Raw genomic sequence first — 25,560 nt, 5'->3', positions numbered from 1 at the left:
GAATAAACTGACCATTGACCTAGCAAGGAGTAAGAGGAACAGTAGAGAAAGAGAGGGTCAAAGACACAGCACTTTTAAGAAGATGGTGGGGGGGGGGCAGTGGCCCAGAGCTGATCCAGATGCATCGTAAATCACAATAAGTGTTGTATGAATATACAATACTTTAAATTTGTATTACATTCTCACGTAACATTAAAAAAAAATCTATGAGGTAGTGTATTTACTCACAATCAACCAAATAATACATTAATCTAAATCAACTCAGTCACTCTTAAGACACACAAAGACAGTTTGACACTGATTGCTTCAACTTCTAAGCTGTCATCTCAAAGTCACTTTAACACTTGTCAATGCCGCTATGCTATGTCAGCCTGACCAGGCTAGCATGCTGGCTCATTCATACCCAAGTCCCCCCTCTGTTTGCATTTAGTTTTAGGGCCTGCTAAGATACCATTCTAGACAGTCAAGTAATGGCACCAGACCCTTTTTGGTGTGGCCACACTGACATTCAAAGCAGTGAAAGTTGGGTACTCAGTATCCACCCTCCCGGGACAAGTGCTAGCCTCCAGTCACTATAGCTCCACAGGGAAAGGGATAAGCCACCCCGATGTAGCCTTTGTGGACAGATACACTTTAGCCCCGGCAACCGAGCTTTGAAACCTGGCAACCCCATCATTCCCAGAGCTGTTTACCTAAAGGATGAGCCCAGACCTCACCTGCTTGCGCCTTAGTTGACATCAATAGCCAAATAATCCCTTTAAGTGCATGCAAAACCACTGGTCCTGCTTGTAATCGAGGCTCCTAACCTTTCTCTTTTCCCTCTCTAACTTATCCTCGCTTCAGAAAGATTTTATGTGGTGATCTGTTTTCCCATGACAACCTCATCTGCACATAAAAGTCCTCATCTGTGCCTGTGAAAGTAGACTATAGTGCGCTCCCTCCTTCTCATCTCTGTTTTGTTGGTATCCCTTCCTGTTTCAATGTATTTTGCTGGTCCGTTTCTGGGTGTTTGATTGGATGGGTATCCAGTTATTGCATATGAACAGTTAGTGTCAGGGTTTTTTTCAAGGAAGAATGAAATAATGAGACAGGCTCCTGTTTTATGCATGGAGCAACCCAATGCGTGAGCCAACAACAGTGTCCTGAGAGGGTTAGAGCAAACATATAGGCTTGCAATCAGGAATCCATTAAACGGCTCAATTTCAGACACAAATGTTTATTCATTTATGGCCCTCCCTGCTGTGAGAATTTCAGAAATTATTGGGGCCTACCCAAGTCTGAATGGTGGGAAATGCCGGTACTTGCCCTGCCACCACTGTGATTTAACGCAATCTCTTAAACAGAGGGACACACGCACACAGTCTGCCTCCCATAGGATTCACATGGGAGGAAGAATTTCAGTGCTTCCTTTGAAGATACCCGTAGAATAGTGTTTGGTTGTGTGTGTGTGTATGTTTGTGTGAGTAAAAGAGGGGGTTGATCAGTGTATAGGGACATTCACTGACATCTGTGACTTTGCCAATTCAGCTTGGATCTAATTTAGCTTTGAATGGACCCCTCAGGCTATGTGAAGATGCCTCAGACATAATGAGCACAATAGGCAATTGTGACATCTTTTCTTCTCTGGGTAGAAAGCACAGCGCCCCAGGGACAGTCTAGGTCTTTAGGCTGGACATAAAGAATGAAGCCTGATGCTTCCACAATCCTCGAATAATTTCAGTGTCAATTTGCCTCACATCGAAACAATTTGATAACATATAAATCATATTTACAGTAAGTCTTTCATATCCTTAAATATTTCAATCCACCTTTGTTGTTGTTGCTGTGTAGTCACTGAATGACAAGTACACACAATGATTTCAAATGTTACAGTAAATAAATAAAAATAATTTAAACAAATCCCATTAAATCACAGACCTTTAACCTTGTTCTGCTACGTATCAATCTTCGAGAAGCCTTCATTTCAAGAACTTGTTTGAAAATGAGGATGAATTCGCTCAACAACAATTGAAGGTGCCATGTCAAAGGTTTACCATCCAGTGCCTGTTGAAGTAAAGGCCTAGTTGAAACTGTGTGTTCCAGACTGTCACAGTCTCTACATCAATTTCTCCAACACAAACCAAAAAACAAAGGCTAGCTCCACAAGCCGTCAAATTAAAGTCAACAACAAATAGGTATCTCCTTTTTGCAAGGTACATTAGACTGGTTAAACCCACCCTGATACTCCACACATCAGACACATCATTTCTACCATCAGACCATGAGGGATGGAAGAGAGAGAAGGGGGGATTCTGAAAAAAGAACAAGCCTTATCTTTCTGGAAGCAGAGAAATGGTGCTTTGTGAGCCTCTGTTGCAGTGGCAAATTTGACAGGTCTTTGCCAGGCCTTAGTTGCCTTTGTGGCAGTACCATAATAGAAGTAAAACACAAACTGAGCCAGTGTGCCGTTGTGAGGCCTGCTATTCGTCAACGTGACTGCCTTTGGAGATGCTAATAGTTGCATATGTCCGGCCCTCCCTCCTATTCTGAACGTGGTGGTCTGATGGCACACAGACAGGTTGGAGGTTGACTTATTGGCTGCCTTTTGAGACCCTGTAAAAATACATTAAGTTCATGTATTTTCAAAAGGTTAAAGGCTTTTTAGATATTTTTTCAAGCTGAATATGAAAGCACCCTCAATGTAAAAACAGCAATTTAATGGAAGGCGTGTGTGTATGTATGGAATAAAGATCGATGCTCCTTAGATGCCTGAAACAAGCAAGACAAGGCAAAATTGTGCAACCTCCCCCCACCACCAGTGACCCTTGGTGGAGGTACTGTCTGTAGGTACAGTAACAAGCAATCCCATGTGAAAGACAATTGCCCAGGAGTGAATGACCTTTTCACCCTACAGTATGTTATTAATCAGTCTTGCCACCTCCCCCGCTGTCTATGCCCGATTTACCCCCCAGCCTGCCCCATTATCAAGACTGTTCACCTGGAATAGCACCCTGGAGGGTACTGAGCATGGAGGCAGTTTAGTCCGACCTGGAGCCTCTCCGGGGAAACATACAGTATGGAACAGAACACAGATCCTACGTGGACTTTACCAGCAACACATCTTAGTGAGCACAATTGAATTACACGTATAACAGAATGTTATTTGTATCCCATCTCTTACTGTACCTTGACAAAACAACCAAACTCTCATTCTTGATGCTCTTCTCTTCATATTTTAGAAGTGGCTTGATGTCTTGACTTTTTGACTACATGTTATTGGTTACCTTTTGAGTTACAGCCACTCAAAAGGTAACTTTAATAATGCCTTTAATAATCATTTTTACTACATCAACAGACGATGACAGATTACACCTTTATCCATTCTGGCTTTAGCTGGTAGTTTGCTGCTGCTCCTTGCTTTTACATCAGGCATTAAACAATGAAAAACACTTGTGAAAAACACAATTTTAATGACATTAATCTTATTTATAATTTGTTTCTTTTACACACAATTAAAATGAATAAATAAAGCATATCTGATGTGTCACATCATGCAAACATAACATTTTATAACATTCTAGAGCAATATAGGTTTCATCCACCAATGGATATACTGTCATACAGGCATTTAACTAGTGGACAATGGACAAAGTTAATGTCTAACCTTTTTTTTGTCACTGACAATAGACACAGAACAGCTAGGGGAAAGTGTAAAGAGAGGGTGAAGATGGGCAGAGAAAAGTCTGTATAAACAAGGAGTGGGAAACATTTTTACCTGACTGACCACTTGATCAAAGTGAGTCGATTGGCAAAGGGAAATGAGAGCATGTGAGGGAGAGAGAGAAAAAGTAGGCCAGATGGAGAGAAGTCCATGTGTATAAGGAAGCATGTGTGCTGATGTCACGTTTAACCCTTTTCTTTCCTTCCAGGAAAAACACTATGCCCATGAGAAACCAGTCTTTTCCCATGATTTGATCATACGGTTCAAAATGCAACTCAATTATCGTTCAATAGAAGGTTGTATAGAGATCTAAAGCCTCCTGAAATTAAACGTCATACAGACTCTTAAGAGCACACAAGATATTGCAAAAACACACTATAGTGTAAAGAGTAAGTAAGTAAGGCTCTTACACTTATTTCAGCGTTAGACGTCTTTCAAATCGAATGTGCTACAGCAGAATAGAACATACAATCTTAGTGTAGGAATTCAATGATTCACTGGTACAAATGTACATAATTTTGAGGTTGTGTATTTAATCCATGTAGATGAATGAAGTGAAATCTGTATGGTTTAAATAATGTACACCAATACATTAGTACACAGTAACCATTTCTACTGGTGCTAAATAAAAACAAACTTACATTAAGTCTATGTGATGTGTTTCCATCCAAAAGAATATATCACCAATTTGAAAAATGAGAAATCATTGGAACTATTTTCCAAGTGGATATATATTGTTTTGGAATAAAACACTTGGGCAAGTGCTCTATTTGCAACCAGGAAATAAGTGCTGCAAACTAGCGGCATTAGATAGTCAAAGTGATCTGAAGTGTGCCAGATATGTCGGTGATTCAGTGAGATGGAATCGTATGGAATCCTACAGGAAGTTATAAATGTGCTACACACCTGCACACATTACACACACGCACACACATACCAACAAACATGCACACATATCCCAACACACACACCAGTGAAAATGATGTGGGAAGAGAAGCCTGTACAGCATAATTCTCATTTATTAGAAGTGAGGGAGGAAAAGAAAGAAGTGGCACGTAATTTTGTCCGTTTTCCCCTCCAGGGTTTAAATGACAACATCTTTTGGTAGTATGGTGAACACATCAAGGGGATGTTTAGCACTGAAGGGGACATGGGGGAGAGACAGTCCCCTTAGAGCCTGCCATGTTAGTCACATTGAAGTGCTTGGCCAAGGGCTTCAATTCACACAGTTCAATTCAATGTTTATTTTTTTCTGGACAGCTTGAAAAAATAAATAACGAGATAGGAGAATTAACTAAGTTCGTAAGATAAGCCATGGGCATTGAAATCAGACATTGGTGGACATAGCATTTGAGAGGGTGGAGTGCAGTAATTACAAGTAAGGGTGGGTTTTGTTGCGTTAAATCAGTGCATCTTCAAGCTCTGATTTGTAGTTTCTCGTCCATGGGTTCTGCAATTAATGAGAATTGACATAAAATGGATAATCTTGATGGTGTGACAAACATTAATTAAGTACTGGTTAGTAATAATAATCATATTTTTCAGCATTAAATACCTGCAGTTCTATTTCTCTTTGTGAAGAGCTTCAATGAAAGCTTCAAGTTTCTCCTGGATCTCACGAACTTTTTCTGGAGAAAAAAAAAACAGGTGAATCAGATATTGGATTTCTTTCATTTTACGCCCAGAGTATTTAATCAATTGTTGCTATCTGGTGTGAAGTTTATTTCAGCTTCTCAAAAACCCTACCTACCCATCTTTAATATGCCAGTTACCAGGAGACAAGCTATTATTAGATGAACGCTCATCTGTATGCCATGCTTCAAAATAAAAAGTATGAATAACTTTAAAATGAATGTAAAACAAAACATATCTGCAGGTTTTAAATAATAATTCCCTTTAGTGTGACAAGGGCACCTTAAATATACAATATATTATTAGAGCTGTAATTGAATCTATATGATGAAATCTTTATTACAAAACCTTGGTTGACTATTGCTCTGTATTTTTTTTTAGAACACTTTAGAATCAGTCAGCTGTGTACAGCCAAATTTGTTGTGTCCCCCCCCCCCCAAAAAGAGACAAAAACATGATTTTGAGGATTGAGGAATGGAGTATTTTGTTCACTTAGTTAAAATTTGATGAATCCCATTTTTCAAAATCTAGGTTGTCACATCCAACTATTCTGTTTGCTCATACTGTACAAGTGCCAAAAACAATACTGTTAGTATCAGTCATATCATGACATAACATGAACCCCAATCTACCTCCTGCCACCTCTTCTCTCACCCTTGCAACACATGGCTCCAAATAGTCACACAATCAACCTCAAAACAAGGCTACTTTGCAAACTCAGATAAAGGCAGCACATATCATATTTCTTGTTAGCTCACAACACAATCAAGTTGATCCCTCTGATACTTTGACATATTACCTCCCTCCAAGAAGATGTGTGATTGATCAAAAATTCTGAGAAAAGGGAATATAGCATATATATCGCGGGGTACTAGCTGTAATGTTTTGTATGTAGGCTGTGTTTCTCTGTACGGCAGATCAGCAGATTCCGTCTTGAGTAAAGTACCCTTAAATGTAATGTTTCACAAGTAGTTTAGGTTCAACAATGGATTTTGGTGTTTCAAAACCCATTGACACTATGACTATGTTTTGCCTGTGTTCTGCTCCTCTCTCCCACCAACCGTCTCTGGAGGGGATCCCTCTCTGAATTGCTCCTCCCAAGGTTTCTTCCATTTTTTCTCCCGTTGGGAGTTTTTCCTTTTCTTCCTTGAGGGTTTAGATTGGTTGAGGGGCAGTTCTATGGGCGTATATGAAGCCCTCTGTAACATGCTTGCGTGTAAAAAGGGCTATACTAATACATTTGATTTGATTTCAAGCATGCCTTCTGCATGTTCAGCATACATTTTTGTCGGACTAAATAGATTGAATAGGATATCTCGGGCATTGCATTGTACACAGGATACATTTTTCTTTGTTTGACCTGGTAAACTGTGAGTACATCTTTCAAGCTGTTTTTGAAAGATGCGATTTGCACCAACAACTTAACACATAACTTAAGAACCATAATTGGGCCAAGTACAGTGCAATGTATTCAGTACAAAAATACTGGGAGATAAAACACATCTAGGATAAGCCAAGAAAGCAGGAACCTGTGCGAATATATATGTATATATTTTTTTCACTGCGTGAAATAACCGGCGCTCAATGCTTCTAATGATTAACGCAAAACAATCACACCTCTCGAGGTGTGAAAAAGTCTAAAATATTTTAAGCCGAATATCTTGGCTAGAGCTTTCCAGGTTTACCAAAATTTTGATCCGCGTAACTACTTTCAGTTTTCAATGTATGAGACACAACTTGAAAGCTTACAATCTGCAATTTCACAATCTGTAAAAAACGGAGAAATGACCTCGGACAACAACGTCCCGTTTTTATCAGACCGTGTCACAAATTTAGTGTAGTGGAAATATACAGTAAAGATATGGCAGTACGTTACACACATGCATCCATTTTGTTGCCATCTTTGAGCAGAAATCCACCCATGTGCTCAAGTACAGTACACGAGGGGCGGCTGGGGAGACAGAAACTCCTGATGACTGAATTAAACAGTGGCTGGCCTGGGCTGGGATTACCGGAAGTCAGCATACCAACAGAAAAAGAAAGAGCCTGGATGCCAGCTGCACCTGAGTCAAACACTCTATAACCTGCCTCCACCAAGCACAAACTCAAACACACACTCCGATCAAAGTACACAAGTCTCTGTTTGTTCATCAATTGGCAACACAACACTTTTTAAGCAGTGCGTTTCATTGCTTTCAACGGAAGTAAAAAAAAAACAATTTCTAAATTGCTACGGTCGTTCATTCCCAGAATTATAATAATAATGGTTTACACAATTGAACAACAAAGTCTTAATTGTACATTTTAGGTCAACAAAAAAGTTATAACTCAGAACATGCTTTAGAGTGTAACTATCTTCAAATGAGGGGCTTATATGAGGTCCCCTTTAACAGGTGCACAACAGCAGTTATGCCTTCACTGACGGATGAAATGCACATGGCAGCCTTTGAGGAGTAACAAATACCTAGGAGAGCTGAAACAATAAGAAAAGCTGCAACTCAAACACTCTAGCACACACACAACTTGTGGGCCAACCCTTGATACAATAATTCCTGCCCACACACACATACACACAGTGATGGCTGGCTGGTGGCTAAAGGAAATTCCCCTGCCTTTGATACTCTGCTAACCGGTTGGGGGGGCTGAGGGGGGAGATTTCAACACCTAATGGAGGCATTATGAGTTGGGATAGCTCAGGCACACCGACTCCAGAATAGGTGTGGATCTGTAACCTCATCCTGCTTCAAGTCCCACAGTGCACACAACGATGACATCATCATTATGGTAAAGGTATGAGTACACATGCCAAATGACAACTTAATCATGGTAACTTTCCTCTAAACCGTCAACTGCTGGTGTGGTTCTTCTGTAGAGAGAATTAACATATTCTCACTTGTTTGTTCCAGCACAATGCATTTAAAAGTTTGACATTTTAGAGACACAAACATCATAAGTTCAAAAAAATTACAGGCAAACACTACTGACTTTTTGCAAACCCAGTTAAGCACATTAAAACTGGTCCCTGCCAGATTTCCAGACACTGTCAACGAACAAACTATTCTGGTTACAATTGCTAAGAAACATGTAAACTGCCCAGTGCCATCTATTAGTCCCTCAAGATGCCAGGTAAAGAAAAGACTGCAACAAGACCACATTCTATTCAGTGTCTAAAATTCTGTCACAAAACCACAGTCCCTTTTCTCTTGTGTCTGAGCATGTAAAACTTCCTTTTAGCAGCCTTGTTTACCTAAGAGATAAGCCACCAAAACACATTCATTAAACCACCCACTTTCTGTGATCATGAATATTCCTACAATCCCTTGGTGTCTATCCAGGGGCCTCTTTCTTCAAGGTGGCCGTGTGTGTGTGTGTGTGTGTGTGTGTGTAAGGTTGGGTTGACTTAGGGGCCACACTCTGATCTTCTCAGATGGGGGTTTTCCCAATCCCTTCTTTCAGGTTCCTCTTTCGCCTGATTCTCACATGAAATGATATCTCTTTCAATCCAAGTCAGCTGAGCTCTAAACCGGTGGTGTCCAAAACAGTGGCAGAAAGGGCTGGGGGAAAAGCCTTTAATTTACCTGTAATTAGACGTTGAAAACATTGTGACCCTGTTTAACAACTGATTGATGCAGATGCAAGAGAAGAAAGGGATAAAGAGAGACAGAGAGGAGGGTGGCTGAAGCATGCTGAGAGACAGAGGGACCAAATGTCATCAAATGGGGATGCTCCTTCTCTGGATTAAACATGAATGACAGACGACAGTTTAAAAAGAGAAACCAGTATTAAAAAAAAGTTTCAAAGGTTTTCAGCCAAGATGGTATTTTAATATGGTGCCCCATAACTACTTCATTGTAACAAGACAGAGGTTGCAACTTATCCTTGTTCCAGTGGCGGCTGCTGGTCTTTCAAATAGGGGAAGCCCATTTTCGGCCTACATCATATACATTTTTGCTAGTTCACTGGCTAGTTCACCCCTACGACACTAGCCTAGCCTACTATATGAATGAATGAATGAACGAACGATCTAACTAAACAATATTAAACTCGAAGGAAATGTGGGAATTAAGTTAAACTAAAACAAGGAATGTGGTGTATAATTGTATGAAATGTATGATGAAAATTGGCTAGCAATTTGCCAAGCAAATAACAATAAATAGGTTGCTGAAGTTTGTCTTTCAACTACACTTGCAAAATCAGGACTGAGCTTCAATATCTTCGGCAACTTTTTATAGTACAAAATTGCTGTAAATCAAAAGGAGATGCAGTCTTTCAACAGACCCTCCAATCATCACACAGAAGCCAAGCGTCCAGGCCAGCCCACTCCTCCATTCACACCCAGAAAAGCTGAGCATCCGTGGGCGGGACATAATTGCAGTATTTATCCAATGACCGTATAGTTTCGAAGCACTGAAAAAACTGTTCAAAGTAGCCCCATTGAAGTCCATGGCTGCTGGGCCTCAACAGGGAAATTCACTGTGACGCCATGGGAATGTATGAGAAGGAAATAAGTCAGTCGAACTGCTAATATATGTAGCTGATTCTTCGAGACGGATGTGTTCTAACGCATTTAAAATGTTAACCCAATAGTAAATATTTTACCATAAATGTTTTGACATTTTAGGGGAAGCTGAGCTTCCCCTTGCAGTCTTAAATAAATCGCCACTGCCTGATTCCTGTCCCAAATTGACATTGTGTAAAAAATACAAAATAAAAGAGAAATGTAACAACTTCTGCAACAAACCAAGGGGCCTTCCTGCCATGTAATTTTCTTTGTCTCTAAATCTGTACTGTAAAACGCTATAAAAGGGAGTCAGGTGGCTAGGGAGTCAGGTGGCTGAGCAGTTAGGGAATTGGGCTAGCAATCAGAAGGTTGCTGGTTCGATATCCGGCCGTGCAAAACTGACGTTGTGTCCTTGGGCAAGGCACTTTACCCTACTTGCCTCGGGGGGAATGTCCCTGTACTTACTGTAAGTGGCTCTGGATAAGAGCGTCAGCTAAATGACAAAATGTAAATGTAATAAAAGCTGTCTGCAGGGGGTGCATAGAAAGATGGTAATGTTGATGGCCCAAAAATGACAGAACCATGAATTAGCTCTGGTTCTGGAGGTCTTATTTAGAAACCAGAACTGCCCACGGGAGAGAGACAGGTCTGGAGAGATGGGGTCAGTAAAATGTCAGACTAAACAAGATTTTTTTACTAATATAATGAACCTATATTTCAGTCCCAAACAGGACAGTCAAAGTATAGTAACTTATACCTACAGAAACAAATCCATTCAGAAAGCTAGGCTTTGTTAGGATTTGACTAGCATCACAATTTATTTGTTGTATAAAAATTGAGTGACATGGACTGTGTTATGAACAAGAATACACAAGTCTGTCTGAATATTTGTAAAGTCTTCCCTGCTGTTTTTACTTTCTAATAGATTGATGTGTCAGTCTGTGATTGGCTTATCAACTCTTTTCTTCATCATTAGCGCTACTGCTCCAGAAAGATATAAACCCCTCGTCACTTTGGAGTCAACTTGTTACTATGTTTGTGTGTGACTTTGTGGCATACTTCCCTTCAATATCCATGTCATTTGTGTTGGAAATAAATATCTTACTTTACTGTTATTTTTGCATCCTGGTCATTGTGTTTGTATTCGGTATGTCCCCATTTTGCTTTGATGACAGCGGGCAGTTGAGCTGGCATGAAGTTTGTGCAAAACCTAACGATCCCAGCTTAATTTGACAATGTTTCAAATAACGTCTTGTGATCACCATTTTCTCAGTATTTCTCAGACATTTCTCAAGCTGTCAGTCTTCAATTTCCCCAGTAAATGTTCCATGTGATCTCAGACTTTTATACCCTACTGTTCATGCTTCACAAGGTTGAGATGCTCACATTCACATTCTAAGCTTCTCTATAGGCTGACGATTACAGCTAAACTAATCACAAATAACACCTCTTAAAGAACCCTCAAATTGAGAAACATTTGTACCGTCTGTGCTCAAGTGTACAGTACTAAAGAGAATTAGTGCTGTTTTAAAGGTGACTTCATTTAAAAATAAAGATGCACATATGATTCAAACATGCCCCAGTTTGTATGTCTAAAATGCCAGTTGAATTTCCTAGAATGGACATTGCCTGACCATTGCAACTACCAAAATGGAGTCATGTGCCATTGCATTTCCTTGCAGATGCCTAGGCTCCTGCAAAGGAGAACAAGCAGAGAGTTAGGGTATGGAGAAGGATCTGCTGTAATCTTGACAATACTGTAAAATCTAATCTAACTAAGAACCATCCGCTCCCTTTTTACGGTGGAAGGATACCGAGAAGCAATTCCCACAAAAATAAAAATAGCAAACGGATGATTAGTCTATTTTGTGTAAACGGACCTTCAGTGAACAGGCCCAGACAACTAGAGGATATTGTACTGTGCTGTGTCCTCACCGAAACACATACACTGAAACACACTGTCCCACCACTTTTGAGCCTAAACTCAACTCAGAGACAGAAAAGACCTGGGTTACCAAGGTGAACAGAAGTGCCTCTGTATGCTTAAACAGGAGTTGTGTGTAGGACAGACTGTGCGGACGCACACACACTGCAAGACACGCGCTCTCCATCAGCATAACAAGCCGCATCAACAGCCACAAAGGGTAGTGACAGCCAGAAACTTGAATTTCTCTTTCAGCCTCACAAATTCATATGGCATCTCAAGGCAAAGATTTATGCTTTTAAAGAAAGGAGAGGAAAAGTGCATTTGCTGGTGCTGTTTACACAGCAATTTCCACCCATTACGAGTCACAGAGGGTGTCAATCTGTAACAAGGAATGGGTGTGAGAGGGGAACAGGAGGAAGAAAGAGGACACTTAAGTGAGGGGAAGAAAGGGTGAAACCGAAAAATTGAGAGCCAGAGGGATGGGAAAGAGACAGAGAGCGAGTAAGATAGAGAGAGGGGGGGTGATATTATGCATACCTGGACAGGTCTGGGCTTGTGTAATTGAATTGTGTCTATTAAGATTATTAAAATGCCTGGATGCAGTGGTCTCCTGACTGGCCTGCAGTCTCACATTAGAGCTGGCCTCCCTGCCACAGACGCTATAGCTGCTTCGGGTTGTTTGATTTGCTCCCATTCAAAGTCGACATACAAATAGACACAGCTCGCACCCCCCATTACTCATTTTGATATGACCCTTTGACACATGCACACACACCTCTGGCTCTCTTCCCCCATGTGAAATCCGAGTAGTGGTCGGTTCCTCTTCTGCCTCACTGTGAGGGCAAATGGGTGTTCAGTGCTAGACAGCCCTAGGCAGCACATTGCTGTCTTTGTTGCGAGAAGTATCTCTATCCCCCCTTCTCCCAACAATGGTCAGCTTGGTACAAACCTGGACCCATAAAGCGCAGCTTTGAGTGTGCCAGCTCTTCTGTTTTCAAATGGTTGAGAGCATTTGCTGGGCAAAAGCATAATACCTCAACACGAGTGCTTTGATGTGATTAGTCTATTTTGTGTTGAACACAGTACAGCGAGTTGATCATACTAACACTTTTTGTGCAGAGTAGACAGCTTTAGATTTAAAAACCGTGATGGGATCTACAGTGAGGTTGTCTTTCCTCAACCTGAGTGAGAGATGGATTGTGTAAGCCCCTGGTACTAGACAGTTGCCCCGGGGGTCAATTCCTTGCCTTTCCATGAGGCAGTGAGCTGGTGACTTCATTTCTCCCAAGGGAGGAAGCACATAACAGCAGTGTGGGGAGAGGGGGATTCAAGAGCCATCATGTCTCTTCATACACACCCATTAGTGCATGCATGTGTGCACACACACCCACACCTTTGAGGACTCTTGTTGAGTCTTGCAAAGGTGAACAAAAATACCCCAAGTGATGATCTCTAGCAAATCGTTCACCTTATCGCTGAAAAATCACTAGACAATCTTATAACAAGCTTCCTACTACTCAACTCCCAGTATCTACTCCTCATATATAATTTTCTTTACCAGCAAAATTACTCTAATAAGAAACATAATTATTAATTAAGCCTGGAGAACTTCTAACGTAAACAGAATGAGGTATTCATAAAACTTTATATATTAACTTGATCACTGTTATGCACACACATCTAACTGCCATTACATGACAACCCCCTCTCTGTTTCTCCTGCTCTCTCTAACTAACATCCTGCTAATGAATCCCATTCCTCAACTTTGACCACTTCTCTTACTTGAAGTAGTCTTTTACAAATGATATTGGCAGTTTGGTGTAGAACTGATAACTAAACGAAAATTGGAGAGCAAGTCAGATAAGTAAGACCCGAGTCATGTAAAGACAGTTGGGTCAAATACTTTCACTCCAATGGACCATTACAGCAATGGCTGTTTACTGAGCCTCTCAATACTTCCCAAAAGTGAAAAGCAAATACCAGCAGCGCAATGAAATGCAGTGGAATAGACCGATTGTGATGCAATGTTAAAGGGTATGACTTTAAAATGATCAGATTGTATTTTATTAGCAAATCTAAATCAAATTTACATGTGTATTAAAGCATGTTAGTGGATTAACCCCCAATAAATTAGTACATTTAGGGAACATTGTAACAGATTAGACTAAAAGCTAGCAACACAAACAGCCTAATGTAAATTCCTTTCTCTTTATGCTATTTTATCCAATGTTGTGTAATTCTTTGCAGGGTGGGGGGATTAAAATATTTGTTAAATTTAACATTGGGGCATGTGAGAGCATGCCATGCAGCACAGCAAACCACGGTGGAGACTATGCAAGTACAACAAGGAGGAAAGGACGCAGACAAATCTGAAAACCATAAAGATTACATTTGTCAAGTCATTATCTGAAATTAAAAATAATCTGAAACATTCATATCCTTTCCATCCCTAATATACATTAGGCTGTGATTGCTCTTGCCCATCATATACATTTAGGAACATAATGTAAAGATGATTAAAATAATTAAAAGCAATAAACATGCTCTTTAACAAAGGTAACGTTAGCCCAGAGCCATAGAGCAGAATCTATCTTTACATGGCTCTGCGTTAAAATGTCACCAACAACAAGGCAGACCATGCTGTGTGTTCACAAAAATCCTCAAATATTAGTGAATAGTAATTTTAAATATTATATGTTTACATTTATTTAGTACCAATTATCAAAAATTGCATTCTGTTGCTCTGTTTTAACCTATTCAAATGGCCCACCAAGAACTTCATGGAACTATTACAACTACTACTACTACTACTAATTGAACAACGTAACGATCAAGCATTTTGGACTTCCGTTCATGCGACCCTATTTTTACATGGCTATGGTAAATTCTCATGGGTATTTTGAATGATTAATGTATCTTATAAGTGTTGTGTTTTTTATGTCATTGATTGTACACATGATCAAAAAGCAATTTATTAAACAGATTAAATGAAAAAGAATTACGGAGACCCTGGGATGGAACAGTTTTGATTTTACAAGGCCAGGCAGGTCATATAATTCCTAAATGTGGTCAGAGCAGAGTAATGTACTTGCTCACTTTCCCAGCATTGTTGTATTAAACCATTGTTGTATTAAACCAATCTTCATCCTGTGTAGGTCTGATCAAAGCGGAGAGCAGCAGTGTGACACTCCCAGTGAGTCCAAGTCCATCTTGGCAAACACTGATAAACTGATCAAAACCGGTCAAATCCAAAATCCCCTCACAAAGCAGGGCTTTATTGTACAAACACAAAACATAATGGAAATAAGACAAGTGATTTCTAGGTCTGAGTTTATGACTGTGTCTGTAATGAGAGAAAGAGAGAGACGGGTGTTACAGTGGGACGACAAGCCCCTGCCTGGCAGCATGCCTCTCTCGTGCTAGTCCACTAACACACACTTAAGCACTTAAGAGGGCCTTGCAGAATAAACAACATTGCTGTGGACGCCTCAGTCACCATCCCTGATATTACTGACCTCCTCTCTCCCGTCTCACATGCAAAATTAGCACTGACGCGACACGTCCCACAAAGAAGGCTCCATGTGAGCTAGCAACTCCCCAAACACGCTGCACAAACATTTACTCAGGCACAAACCTCCACATGCCTGGGCTTGCCTTTATTAGCATAGTGCCAAGCAGACATTTTCCAGTCCCCGGGGGGTCGGTGTTGTGTGTTGTGGTCACCGTGTGACTGGAGTCCTCTGAGAGGTCAACTTGTGACAGCGGCAGCAAGCCCAGACAAAGATGGGTGAAGGCATGGCGGCCCGCTGACTCATGGTCAGTCCAGCTGTGCATCCACACAGCTTAGGGAGAGGTTGCTTCATGCTGTAATCGATGGTGGTAGCATTGTCACCCCTTCCTCTCCATAACCGGTGTTATTGTGCTTGTGAGAGTGGTGTGTGTGCGAGTGAGTGCGTGGTGTGTGTGCGAGTGAGTGCGTGGTGTGTGAGTTCGTATGTGTGTGTGCGCATGGGTGTGTGTGCGAGAGAGAGAGAGCTTGTCTGGGTTTGTCAGAAAGACACTTGACATGGCTGCGTTTAATTACAAGGGCTGTCTCAACAGAAAAAGACGAAAATGCAGGCTGGACACGACAAGCTGGCTTACTATGACAACTGTTCCTCCCATCAACTCTGCGTGTTCTTTCAGCCTTGAGAGTGACACTTTGAGTCTGGTCCCACTGGAGGAAAAGTGAAAGTGTGTGCATTTATGTGGGATAACATGGGATGATTATGCATGTGGTGTATGTGTGTTTTGTGCAACCATGTGTTTGCAGGTCTGGTGTCCCCTGGTGCTGTGGTGGCAGGGTGTGCATGTTTTTGGGGACTTCAGAGCCACTGGCAAGGCAAGTATCGCTTGGTTTGACCTCAACTGTCCAGCCAGTGAACTAGGAAGCTGGCGCAAAACAAACTTTGCCTAACTGGAGTTGGCTGACTTTTGCCTCGCGCCACAGATAGCCACAGATAACAACTGTACCATTGAAGTGGAAGTCAGATAGCTGGGCGATTAGGGAATCGGGCTATTAATCAGCAGGTTGCCGGTTTGATTCCCGGCCGTGCGATATGACGTTGTGTCCCTGGGCAAGGCACTTCACCCTACTTGCCTTCGGGGAATGTCTCTGTACTTATTGAAAGTAAATGTAAATGTTCCCTTTCCGAGCCTTTACAGAATGACAATTTCTTTACGTTCACTGCCACCTAGTGGTGTTATCTGATGATGCCACTGAGTTGTACCGATGCTCAATTTTGTTGGTACTCCTACACAAAAAACAAACAATGCACAACTTCCGCTGGAATAACTTGAAAATTACTAAAATAATTTACATCTACCACTGTGTGTTTTGGGTCATTATCCTGTTGAAGGACCTATGACCTGAGCTAAGACACAGCTTTTTGACACTGGGCAGTACGTTTTGCTCCAGAATGCCTTGATAGTCCTGCACAGATTCAAGGCACCCTGTGCCAGCCTCCTCACTGTTTCACTGCAGGGTAGGTATGGCATTCTTTTCTTTGAAAGCTTAATTTTTCCATCTGTGAACCTAGAGCTTGTGACTTGCCAAAAAGCTCCAGTTTTGACTCATCTGTACAAAGTACATTCTCCCAGAAGGATTGTGTACGGTGGCTGAGACGTGTCAACCTTTGCAAAAGCCACAACACAAATGCAACAGTCACAACACAACGGAAGTGATCTACAATGGAAGTCAATGAAACAGAGGTTTTTCCTTTATATTTTCATGTGCATGTACACTAATGTTTGGCCATTATGAAGCTATGCAGTAGTGTCCCAAACCAGACTTGAATTACTTTAATTAGTCAAGCGGGGCTAATGTGGTTCCATTAAGGCCAATTTCAGCTCACGCAATCCTACTAATTCAAGTCAGATTTAAGTAGTCAAGCTACGCTTGCACCCTATTCTTAAACAGCCCGAAAGGTAAAACATGGATCATACAATCCACCACGGCAAAAGCAATGCACACGGCCACGTGACTTCTTCCAGAAAGAACGTTCCCTTTAAGCCGAGTACTATGACAGATCCCTCATTCACCGCTTCATCATACTAAAATGACACGTCATGATTGACATGAACGATAGGCTACGTAGGTCGAGGTCTTTTTTAGACCTTTAGTTGGTTGATTAAAAAACAGACACCCTCTAAACACATCGGAATTGAGTTTTTTGACATTGTTTTCAATAAATAGCCTACTATTAATCAATACATTACCCAGCAGCCTAACTTTTTAACATGGTTGTTGTGTCGGGAAAATGGAGGATAGATGTAGCCTATAGATGTAGGTTTGTTTTGCTATTGTAGGCTACTGTTAACAATTGTATCGCTATGATAATAAATGATAATAAATGACTAAATGATAATTATACTTGGATAATTTAGATTGAGATAGGCCTATACCTGATGCCTAAACATTTGAAATCACAAACTACCATATAGCCATACGTTTAACTTGGCTATATTGTGTATCAAATCATTGTTTATCATTGTTTAATGCATTAGGCAAAATGTTGTAGCCTATGTAGGCTATTTAAGTTGATTTTCTATAAATGTAGCCTACATATTGAACTGATGAGAATTAGAAAATGAGAATGTCTGTGGTAAATCATAGTTTTCCTGTTGGGTCAGTGTTACAGGAACGTCTGGTTAAGCAAGAATATAGTCTTAGCCTGACAATTAGCCTGACTCAGACCAGGCTAGTTTCGAAGCATAAGTTACCATAGTAACTGAGTTCGTACTACGTTGAGCTAGCTTTATGGAACCGATTTAACTACAAATGAGTCAGACTAACTGACATAAGTCTGGCTTATTCGGTAAACTCGCTTTATGGAACAGGCCTCTGGATCTTCTTCCATTGAGGCACTTTCGCTCAAACAGCGACAAATGGCACAATCAGAAACCTTGGAGTTCAGCTTGTATCTTTTTGGCAATTATCCTTGTTTTTTTTCCTAACATTCACACTATCCTTCTATGGGAATTTCCTTTTGCGCCCGCGCCCATGGAGGTTGGCTACAGTCCACGAATCTTGAACTTAATATTTGCAACTGTCACAGGAACATCAAGCTGCTTGGAGATAGTCTTGTAGCCTTTACCTTTACTTTACTTGTCTATTATTTTTGATCTCCTCACAACTCTCTTTTGATTTCTCTGGTCCATGTTCAGCATGGTGCACAAAATGATACCAAACTGCACAGTGAATACTTTCCTCCATTGAAATAGACTGTAGATGTGTGATATTGATTAAACAAACAAATTTGTTTAGAAAATAACTATAATCCAATTATTTATTATCTCTTCTATGGGGTTTACCAACACATGACACATGTCCAGGAAGATCTTTGTAGAATGAGCAATATTTCATAAAATTTCACATTGACTTTGGTTTATTCTATGCAATACCAAAGGCATGCAGTTATTTACATTGCAAAAGCATTATTTTTCTGGGTGGGTGGTGACTAACTTACTGAGGTCCTCTGCCAGCTGCACCCTTCGACCCGTGATGAGGTGGACCTTCTTCTCTGTGTCCTCGCCAAAGTCCTCCAGCACCTCCTTCACATTCTTCTCTAGGCGGCGCACTGACGGGAGGTACGAGACACGTCACACTAAATCACCCCCCCCCCCATTCAGCCACACCTCCCCCACAGGTCGCCCGCCTCCCACCTACCCTCTGTGTTTGTGAGCTGCTGGCGAAGTGTGTTGGCCGTGATGCCCAACATCCTTTGAATCCTCCAGAACAACACAACATCATTGCACTCCAGCTGGGGGAACACCAAACACATGTCACCTTGAGCACAGACCACAAGATGCATTAAAATCCCGCCCCCCCAGTCTCCTCACCTCAGAGTCAACAAAGTGTCTCTGGTAGTAGTAGAAGCCCCTCTTACAGAGATTACAGTGGGACAGGGCCTTCTGGAGGAAATGGCGTCGGTAGAGCTGATGCCACGTGTCCTTGATCTGACGGGGCAAAAATAAAGGTATGGGGGAGTTCACAAGTTCACGACTGAACACCAAGGAAAACACCAAGTAAAATACAGAACACTGATACTGCACAAGTGAAGACTGGAATATGTTCCAAGCGATAATTCTATTGTGTTTAAGGAGGGGGGCGAGGGGGGGCTGGGCTTTAAAGTGTCATTCCTCACCAGGACAGGGTCCACCTCAACCCCTCTGCCTTCCAGGTTCTTGCGGACGGTGGTGACCTCATCATTGGCCAGGTAGGCAGTGTGGTCTTCGTGAAGCTTCAACAGGCGTTCCAGCTCATTCTTGGTTTCATTACGAGTGTGCTGGAGAGACGACACACAGGAAGCACGCAAGACGGATGTAAATGGAAAGGAGAGGACAGCGAGGAGGAACTCAGAAGCCGCCTCCTCATATGGCTGGCAGCTCTTCAATCTCCTTAATTTAGAAAACCTCTGACTTGAAATGTTGTTTTACGTTTGTGTAAATGTTACTGTGTGAATGACCTGCCTTAAAGGCAATTGAGTGTTTAAAAAATGTTTCGCACATTTTGAGTAGTTTGATCAACATTAAACTCATTACAAAAATGTAAGGTGGTAACTTCACTGTTTATCTTAATTGATAAAGCCATATCCTCATCTTTATTTGTAGATGTGGAAATGTACCAAGTAAAATCTATTTTATTCTCCTCACAGTCGATCTGTAAATTACCACACCTTAGCAATAAGCACCCCCCCCCCCTCCGCCCCCACCCCTTCAAAGTGAGAAGATTTAATGTTGTCAAACTGTAGATTTGCAAAATGCCCATAGAACCCTCAGAATTTGTTGGAAGGTTAGATAAAGAAAGGAAAAAATACAGCAGGTTTACGTATTACAAAAATAATCATAATAATAATTAAAAAAAAATTGCAATGAATGTGATTACATATTAAAATGACCAGCCTGACCTGTTCTGGGGTGCGGTTCTTCCAGCTCATCCACCTCTGCTTCCAGTCAGGACCCACCATGTCATTGATCACTGACTCAGCTTCAGTAAATAGTGACAGGATAGAGATACAGTAAAGAGAAGGGAGAGGGCAAGTAAGAGAGACTGAAAGACTACTTTCAGTATCAACATCCTCACCCAAAAATACTTGAAACATTAACCATTAACCCTGCGTTCAAACGGCATCGACGCGATGCGAGCGACAACATGTTTTCCATTCATTTTCTATGGAGCCAGGCGAATTGCTTGCGTGGTGCATTGTGGGTAGCGACGCGATCGAGTTGAGATTTTCTCAACTTTATGCAAATGAGGAGCGATTTTCGCTAGCGATGGCCAATCGCAGTGTTTTCTTGTTTCTCGTAACGTAGCAACCATGGTAAACATTTCTAGCTTTCAGTTTTAAAGATGGAGAATCTAATCGCCTGTGTGGCTGCATATCCAGTCCTGTACGATATGTCCCTGTCTTTGTACAATGACATTAATAAAAAGAATGAGGCATGGCACAGGTTTGCCGACGTTGTTGGTGCTCCTGGTGGGTTTTCTGTACTTTCAAATTCAGTCTCTCGTCACATTACGTAACTTTGTTCTAGCTAGTTACAGTAGTAGCCCGGCTGGAACTCCCTGGTCGTAACAACAGATTAGCAGAGACTTCAATAATAATTTTTTTTATGTTTATGAAACAGTTTTGTATTTTGTATATAAGTTGTACTTTGACCGATGTTGCGAGTACGTAAACCCACGTCTGCACACTTGGCCATGACAACTACAACAGTGATTTTAGAGAACTACATTCTAAATCAGTGGTTCTCAACCTTTTTTCAGTGATGTACCCCTTGTGAAATATTTTTTCAGCCAAGTACCCCCTAACCAGCGAAGAGCATTTTTGATTGAAAAAAAGATGTAGGCCCTAATACACAGCGCTATGCCATTGTAACGGATGTGTTCAGGGCATGAACAGGCACAACTCATGGATGGGTTTTTAGATTTATTTGCTCCTGCAGAAGACAACAAAACCACAAATTGCAATCATATTTTCTCTCTCTTTGCACCTCAGCTTCCCTCAAGCAATACAAAATGTAGTGTTCATTCAACATTACATCTCATATTCAATGCACACTACTAGCCAAGAGCAATTCAAATTTGACCAGAAAACATTTAGCAAATTAATGTTAACATCATGTAAAACTATATTCAGAGGAGATATCAGTGCCATCTAGGGCAGGGGTTCTCAAACATTTCAGCCCACGACCCCTAAAATAATGGTGCCAGTGACTCGCGACCCCCGCATCAACGGAGGTGGTTTAGGTATACATGGGAGTAAAAATAGGCCCTGGACTTGGATCCAGACCCGCCCACCAGAACCGGCCCCCGTATACGCCACCACAGCTGCCCTGCCCATGCATGCACATTATGAGTTAGATGTGATGCTAGTTCGGAAGATCAATAGTTAATGCGAGCACGCGTAGCGCGCAATCCATTTTTTTTTTTGCCTTTGAGTGTAAAATATTTTTTGAGCTTTGTGTAAAATAAACAAAGCCGTTTTTCAATTGGTAAAACTTTGTGCGTAGCAACCATACCTGTCAACACTCCCGTTTTCCCCGGGAGAATTTATACACGGTTGAATTTTGATACAGAATCACTTGTAGAAATGGCAAAAGTCTCAGGTGGTGCTACGGCAAAAAAACAACAAAATATAGCAGCAAATTAACAGTACACAGTAGCGGACTGGCCATCGGGAGCACTGGGAGAATTCCCGATGGACTGAAGCACTTCTGGGCCGGAGGGCCGCTTGCCTTTTTACTACAAATTTTGGCAGAAGATACAGGGTTGACACGGTTGGCCAGCAACACGGTTGGCCGGCCCCCCTTTCCACCAGGATGGTTGGTCTATTCCAAATGAACGTCTATGCAGCCCACAACAGTGACACTGACAGATCAAAAGCTAGCAACTAATGGAGACAATATAAAGATGGAAAACCAGGCCAAGAAATGTATACGTAATTACCTTCACTAGACAATGTTTTACCTATTGAAAAAGCGGCTGTTTGTTTGTTTTACATAAAGCTCGGAAAACAATTTTTCGCTCAAATCAGCCCAAAAGATTCGCTCGCGCACTCGCATTAACCGTGGAAGCCCCTTACTAGCATCACATCACGCACAGAAGTTGCATGCCGGAGGAATTACATGTCTTATCAGCAAGCCGCAGCGACAATTCCCACGCCTGCTACAAAGTGTGTCACGCCGATTTTAGTATCGCACACAGTGGGAAAAATTATGTTCGGCAGCACATGAAATCACAACGGCACAGAAGGCTGCCCACAAGGACACACAGGCGATTTCGAGCGTTGTAACTATGGGACTGACGGAGGCAGACACCGCGTTAGAGGTGGATTTTGGTACTCCAATGTTGACGGGTATGGTAGCAACCGACCTTCTGACTTCAAGTTTCAATGACTTTCCGTTACGTTAAATGACCGGACTACTTGCGGAATTATATGAAAGATGTGAATTAGCAGCACAAAACCAGTTGCCAATGACAGCGGTCTTAAACTTTTCGCAGCGATGAACATGAAGAAATTACCAGACCTGCGAACGCAAACATTTAACCTACATATGGCCCATACAAATCAACAGAACTTTTTGGAACATTCTGAAGAGCTGTATAATAACTATTTGTAAAGGATTTTTTAATGGATGCTAATGGATGCTAATCTTTAAAAATCTCACCCCCTTGACTGCCTTCACGTACCCCCAGGGGTATCAGTACCCCTGGTTGAGAACCACTGTTCTAAATAATCTGTTTGAAACGCCCCCCAGCGTGGTGAACTGTGGGAAAGCGAGCGATGGCAAGCGATTTGCGTCGCTGCAGTGTGAACGCAGGGTAAGAGTTCATGTTTAGACATAACCACCAAGGCTGCTCTTGTGGAAGAAATTGGGATTTCCTGTGTGCTTACATTATTCACTATCAATAGAACTAGTCATTGGATACTAGTTAGTATGTTCTCATGTAAGCTTGCTATTAATAAGAGTAGATTGTGTCAATGTGTCAGGGTTAATAGATGTTCAGGGTCAGGAGAAAATACTGGCTAAACGTTGATCTCTCTTGTCTGAGTAGTCATGTGTTGGGAGCTGTGAATCTCTTTCTCTAAGACTGTTGTTTTGTCATTACTGCCTGACTGTCACTATCTATGTTTACATTCTTGTGCCCTGTAATAAAATGGTCCTTCGGCCTTCAGAGGGGAGAGACACATGAGACCTAAGCCTGGTGTTGTGTCGTCATTTATGTCCAGGGGTCTGGTTTTCTCTCCCAATCTGCAGATTAATAAATACTTAAATCCAGAACTCAACTGAACTTAGCCACTCCGTTTATGAAGAGACGGACAAAACACTTTCTTCATCACTTTTGAACACTTGTTATCTGCCGTTTCCCCAAATTTAACATGTAATTCAAACGTAAATTCCACACAACCAAACATCTAGATTTTACTTTGCACTGACTTTGACCAATGCAAAGTCTGTATTCAAAAATGAGCCCTACAGCCCGTGTTTGCCCCAAACATCAGTTCAGGAGGTGTTTCGATGGAACACAGACGCCTTTCTGTTACACCCCAACTATGTATGGCTGATCGTCATTGTTGTTGAATTGACGATTGTAGGTGCAGAGGAGATGGAAGAAAAAGAAAGGAGATGCGTACTGTCTTTGAGACGAGACTGCAAGGTCTCTTCCATGAATTGGATGGCAGCATCCCACTGGGGCTTGTCCGTGATGGAGCGGTCCTCCAGAGCATTGTGCTGGATCACCCTCTGATGGACACACAGGGGTCAAAACAATATATTGATACGATTACCTATGAGGTAGAGACAGAAGGTTAGACAAATTCCCAAGCGAGTCTGCAGAGTAACTGTGTCTTTCTACAATGTGAACGTCTGTGTCCGGGTGATGTGTGTGTGTGAGTGATTTGGAGGATGGTCCAACCAGCCCCAAGTTGGCTACAGGATGTTTACACAATATGTTACTGTTATGTACACTTCTCTGAGACAATACTTTGTTTGTATACAAATGCAGTTAATCTGATTACTTGATGTTGCACTGATCGGATTGCATCCAATTTTCGTTTTTGTACAATGACAATAAAGACTCCAATTATTCTATTCTGTATAAAATGTTTGAAAAACCAAAAATGTGTGTGCATTTTACCAAGCTGTCCATAGCTCTTTCATTCCATTTGTGCCTTTTGATGCTCTCATCTTTTACAGCCTCTTTCAGTTTGTCGAATATGTCGTCCTGGTCTTTCCCTTTGTACTCTGACATGAAACGTGCAAACTCCTCTTGCAGTGTCTCCCAGGCAACCTGGAGTTGAGTGGAGCAAAGAAGACCAGTTGTCTTACCTCTTATTATTGGCTGTCAGGCAGAGACATTACTTATAACAACATACTGTACGTTTTGTATGTATTTGTATTAAAATATATACTTTTTACACCGCTACCACTATCAAGACATATCACATGGACACAATGAATGACTGGTCGCATACTTTAAACTAAAACTATATTTCATACCTTGTAGTTATAAAAAACTCACCCAACTGGGGAATCTAATTAAAATGTTAATATACACATTTTAGTTGAAGTTATGGAGACATTGATCTGTGCATGGTCTCTTCAATTAGCCTTTGGACAGAGGTGCTGAGCCAGCTGTATTCTACTACCTCCAGTGCTTTGTGTGGCAGCTGCTTGTCTGTCCACTGCTTGAGCTTAATATCCACAGTGGTGTTGAAGGTGCCGGAGTTCATGGTCTGGGCGGCTGGCAGGTAGATGTTCTCTATGACGTGGGTGGACACACGCTCCCAAAGCTTCTTCTGCAGGATGGCCTCCCTGGAAGGAACAACGAAGGTCATATAGTAGCCACAATTAGTACATAAAAATGACATAAAAGGTCATAAAACCATTGATGTAACATAGAATAAAGTCCTCTCAGTAAGATCTGCTTATCCTTTTACAATAGAAACAATCCAGTATTGTGCAGTATTAAAGCCGGGGTTTGGAAATATCACAATCTAAGATGGGTAACCATATCTACTGAGGGGATATTTTGTTTCTTCCTTAAAAAGGTTTAAGGGTAGTCCTTTTAGTTTAACCTAATTATAGGTCATACAGTTCCCATGTCCTTTCAGTGGTGCTGAAGGCGAGAGTGACTGGACAACACCACTCACAATGAACATGCAAGATACACTTGGTGTAGTGTTGAAGTTTCCCTTGATTAAAGTCTGCAAACCTATCTCGGTATACAGCCATGGTTGTGTGACAATGGGACAA

General features: G+C 41.4%; 1 protein-coding gene across 4 annotated transcripts in view; it reads right to left on the bottom strand.

Moving 5' to 3' along the window:
• Window positions 1–4,701: 4,701 nt before the first annotated feature.
• Window positions 4,702–25,560, bottom strand: part of opa1 (OPA1 mitochondrial dynamin like GTPase) — a 124,781-nt gene continuing 103,922 nt past the window's right edge. For all 4 annotated transcript variants that reach the window (XM_084693206.1, XM_084693207.1, XM_084693208.1 and 1 more), the window contains 10 exons: window positions 24,954–25,115; window positions 24,443–24,595; window positions 23,940–24,048; window positions 20,208–20,287; window positions 19,446–19,586; window positions 19,141–19,257; window positions 18,968–19,061; window positions 18,768–18,878; window positions 5,256–5,328; window positions 4,702–5,150 (listed from right to left, as the gene is read on the bottom strand). In XM_084693206.1, coding sequence (XP_084549332.1) covers window positions 5,264–5,328; window positions 18,768–18,878; window positions 18,968–19,061; window positions 19,141–19,257; window positions 19,446–19,586; window positions 20,208–20,287; window positions 23,940–24,048; window positions 24,443–24,595; window positions 24,954–25,115 — 1,032 coding nt within the window. In that variant the 3' untranslated portion in view covers window positions 4,702–5,150; window positions 5,256–5,263. The remainder of the gene's footprint in view (window positions 5,151–5,255; window positions 5,329–18,767; window positions 18,879–18,967; window positions 19,062–19,140; window positions 19,258–19,445; window positions 19,587–20,207; window positions 20,288–23,939; window positions 24,049–24,442; window positions 24,596–24,953; window positions 25,116–25,560) is intronic.

This window comes from Hypomesus nipponensis, chromosome 26 (assembly GCF_054491055.1).
Source record: "Hypomesus nipponensis isolate SF chromosome 26, ASM5449105v1, whole genome shotgun sequence".
Taxonomy (NCBI): Eukaryota; Metazoa; Chordata; class Actinopteri; order Osmeriformes; family Osmeridae; genus Hypomesus; species Hypomesus nipponensis.
This window is presented reverse-complemented; position numbering and strand designations above follow the sequence as displayed.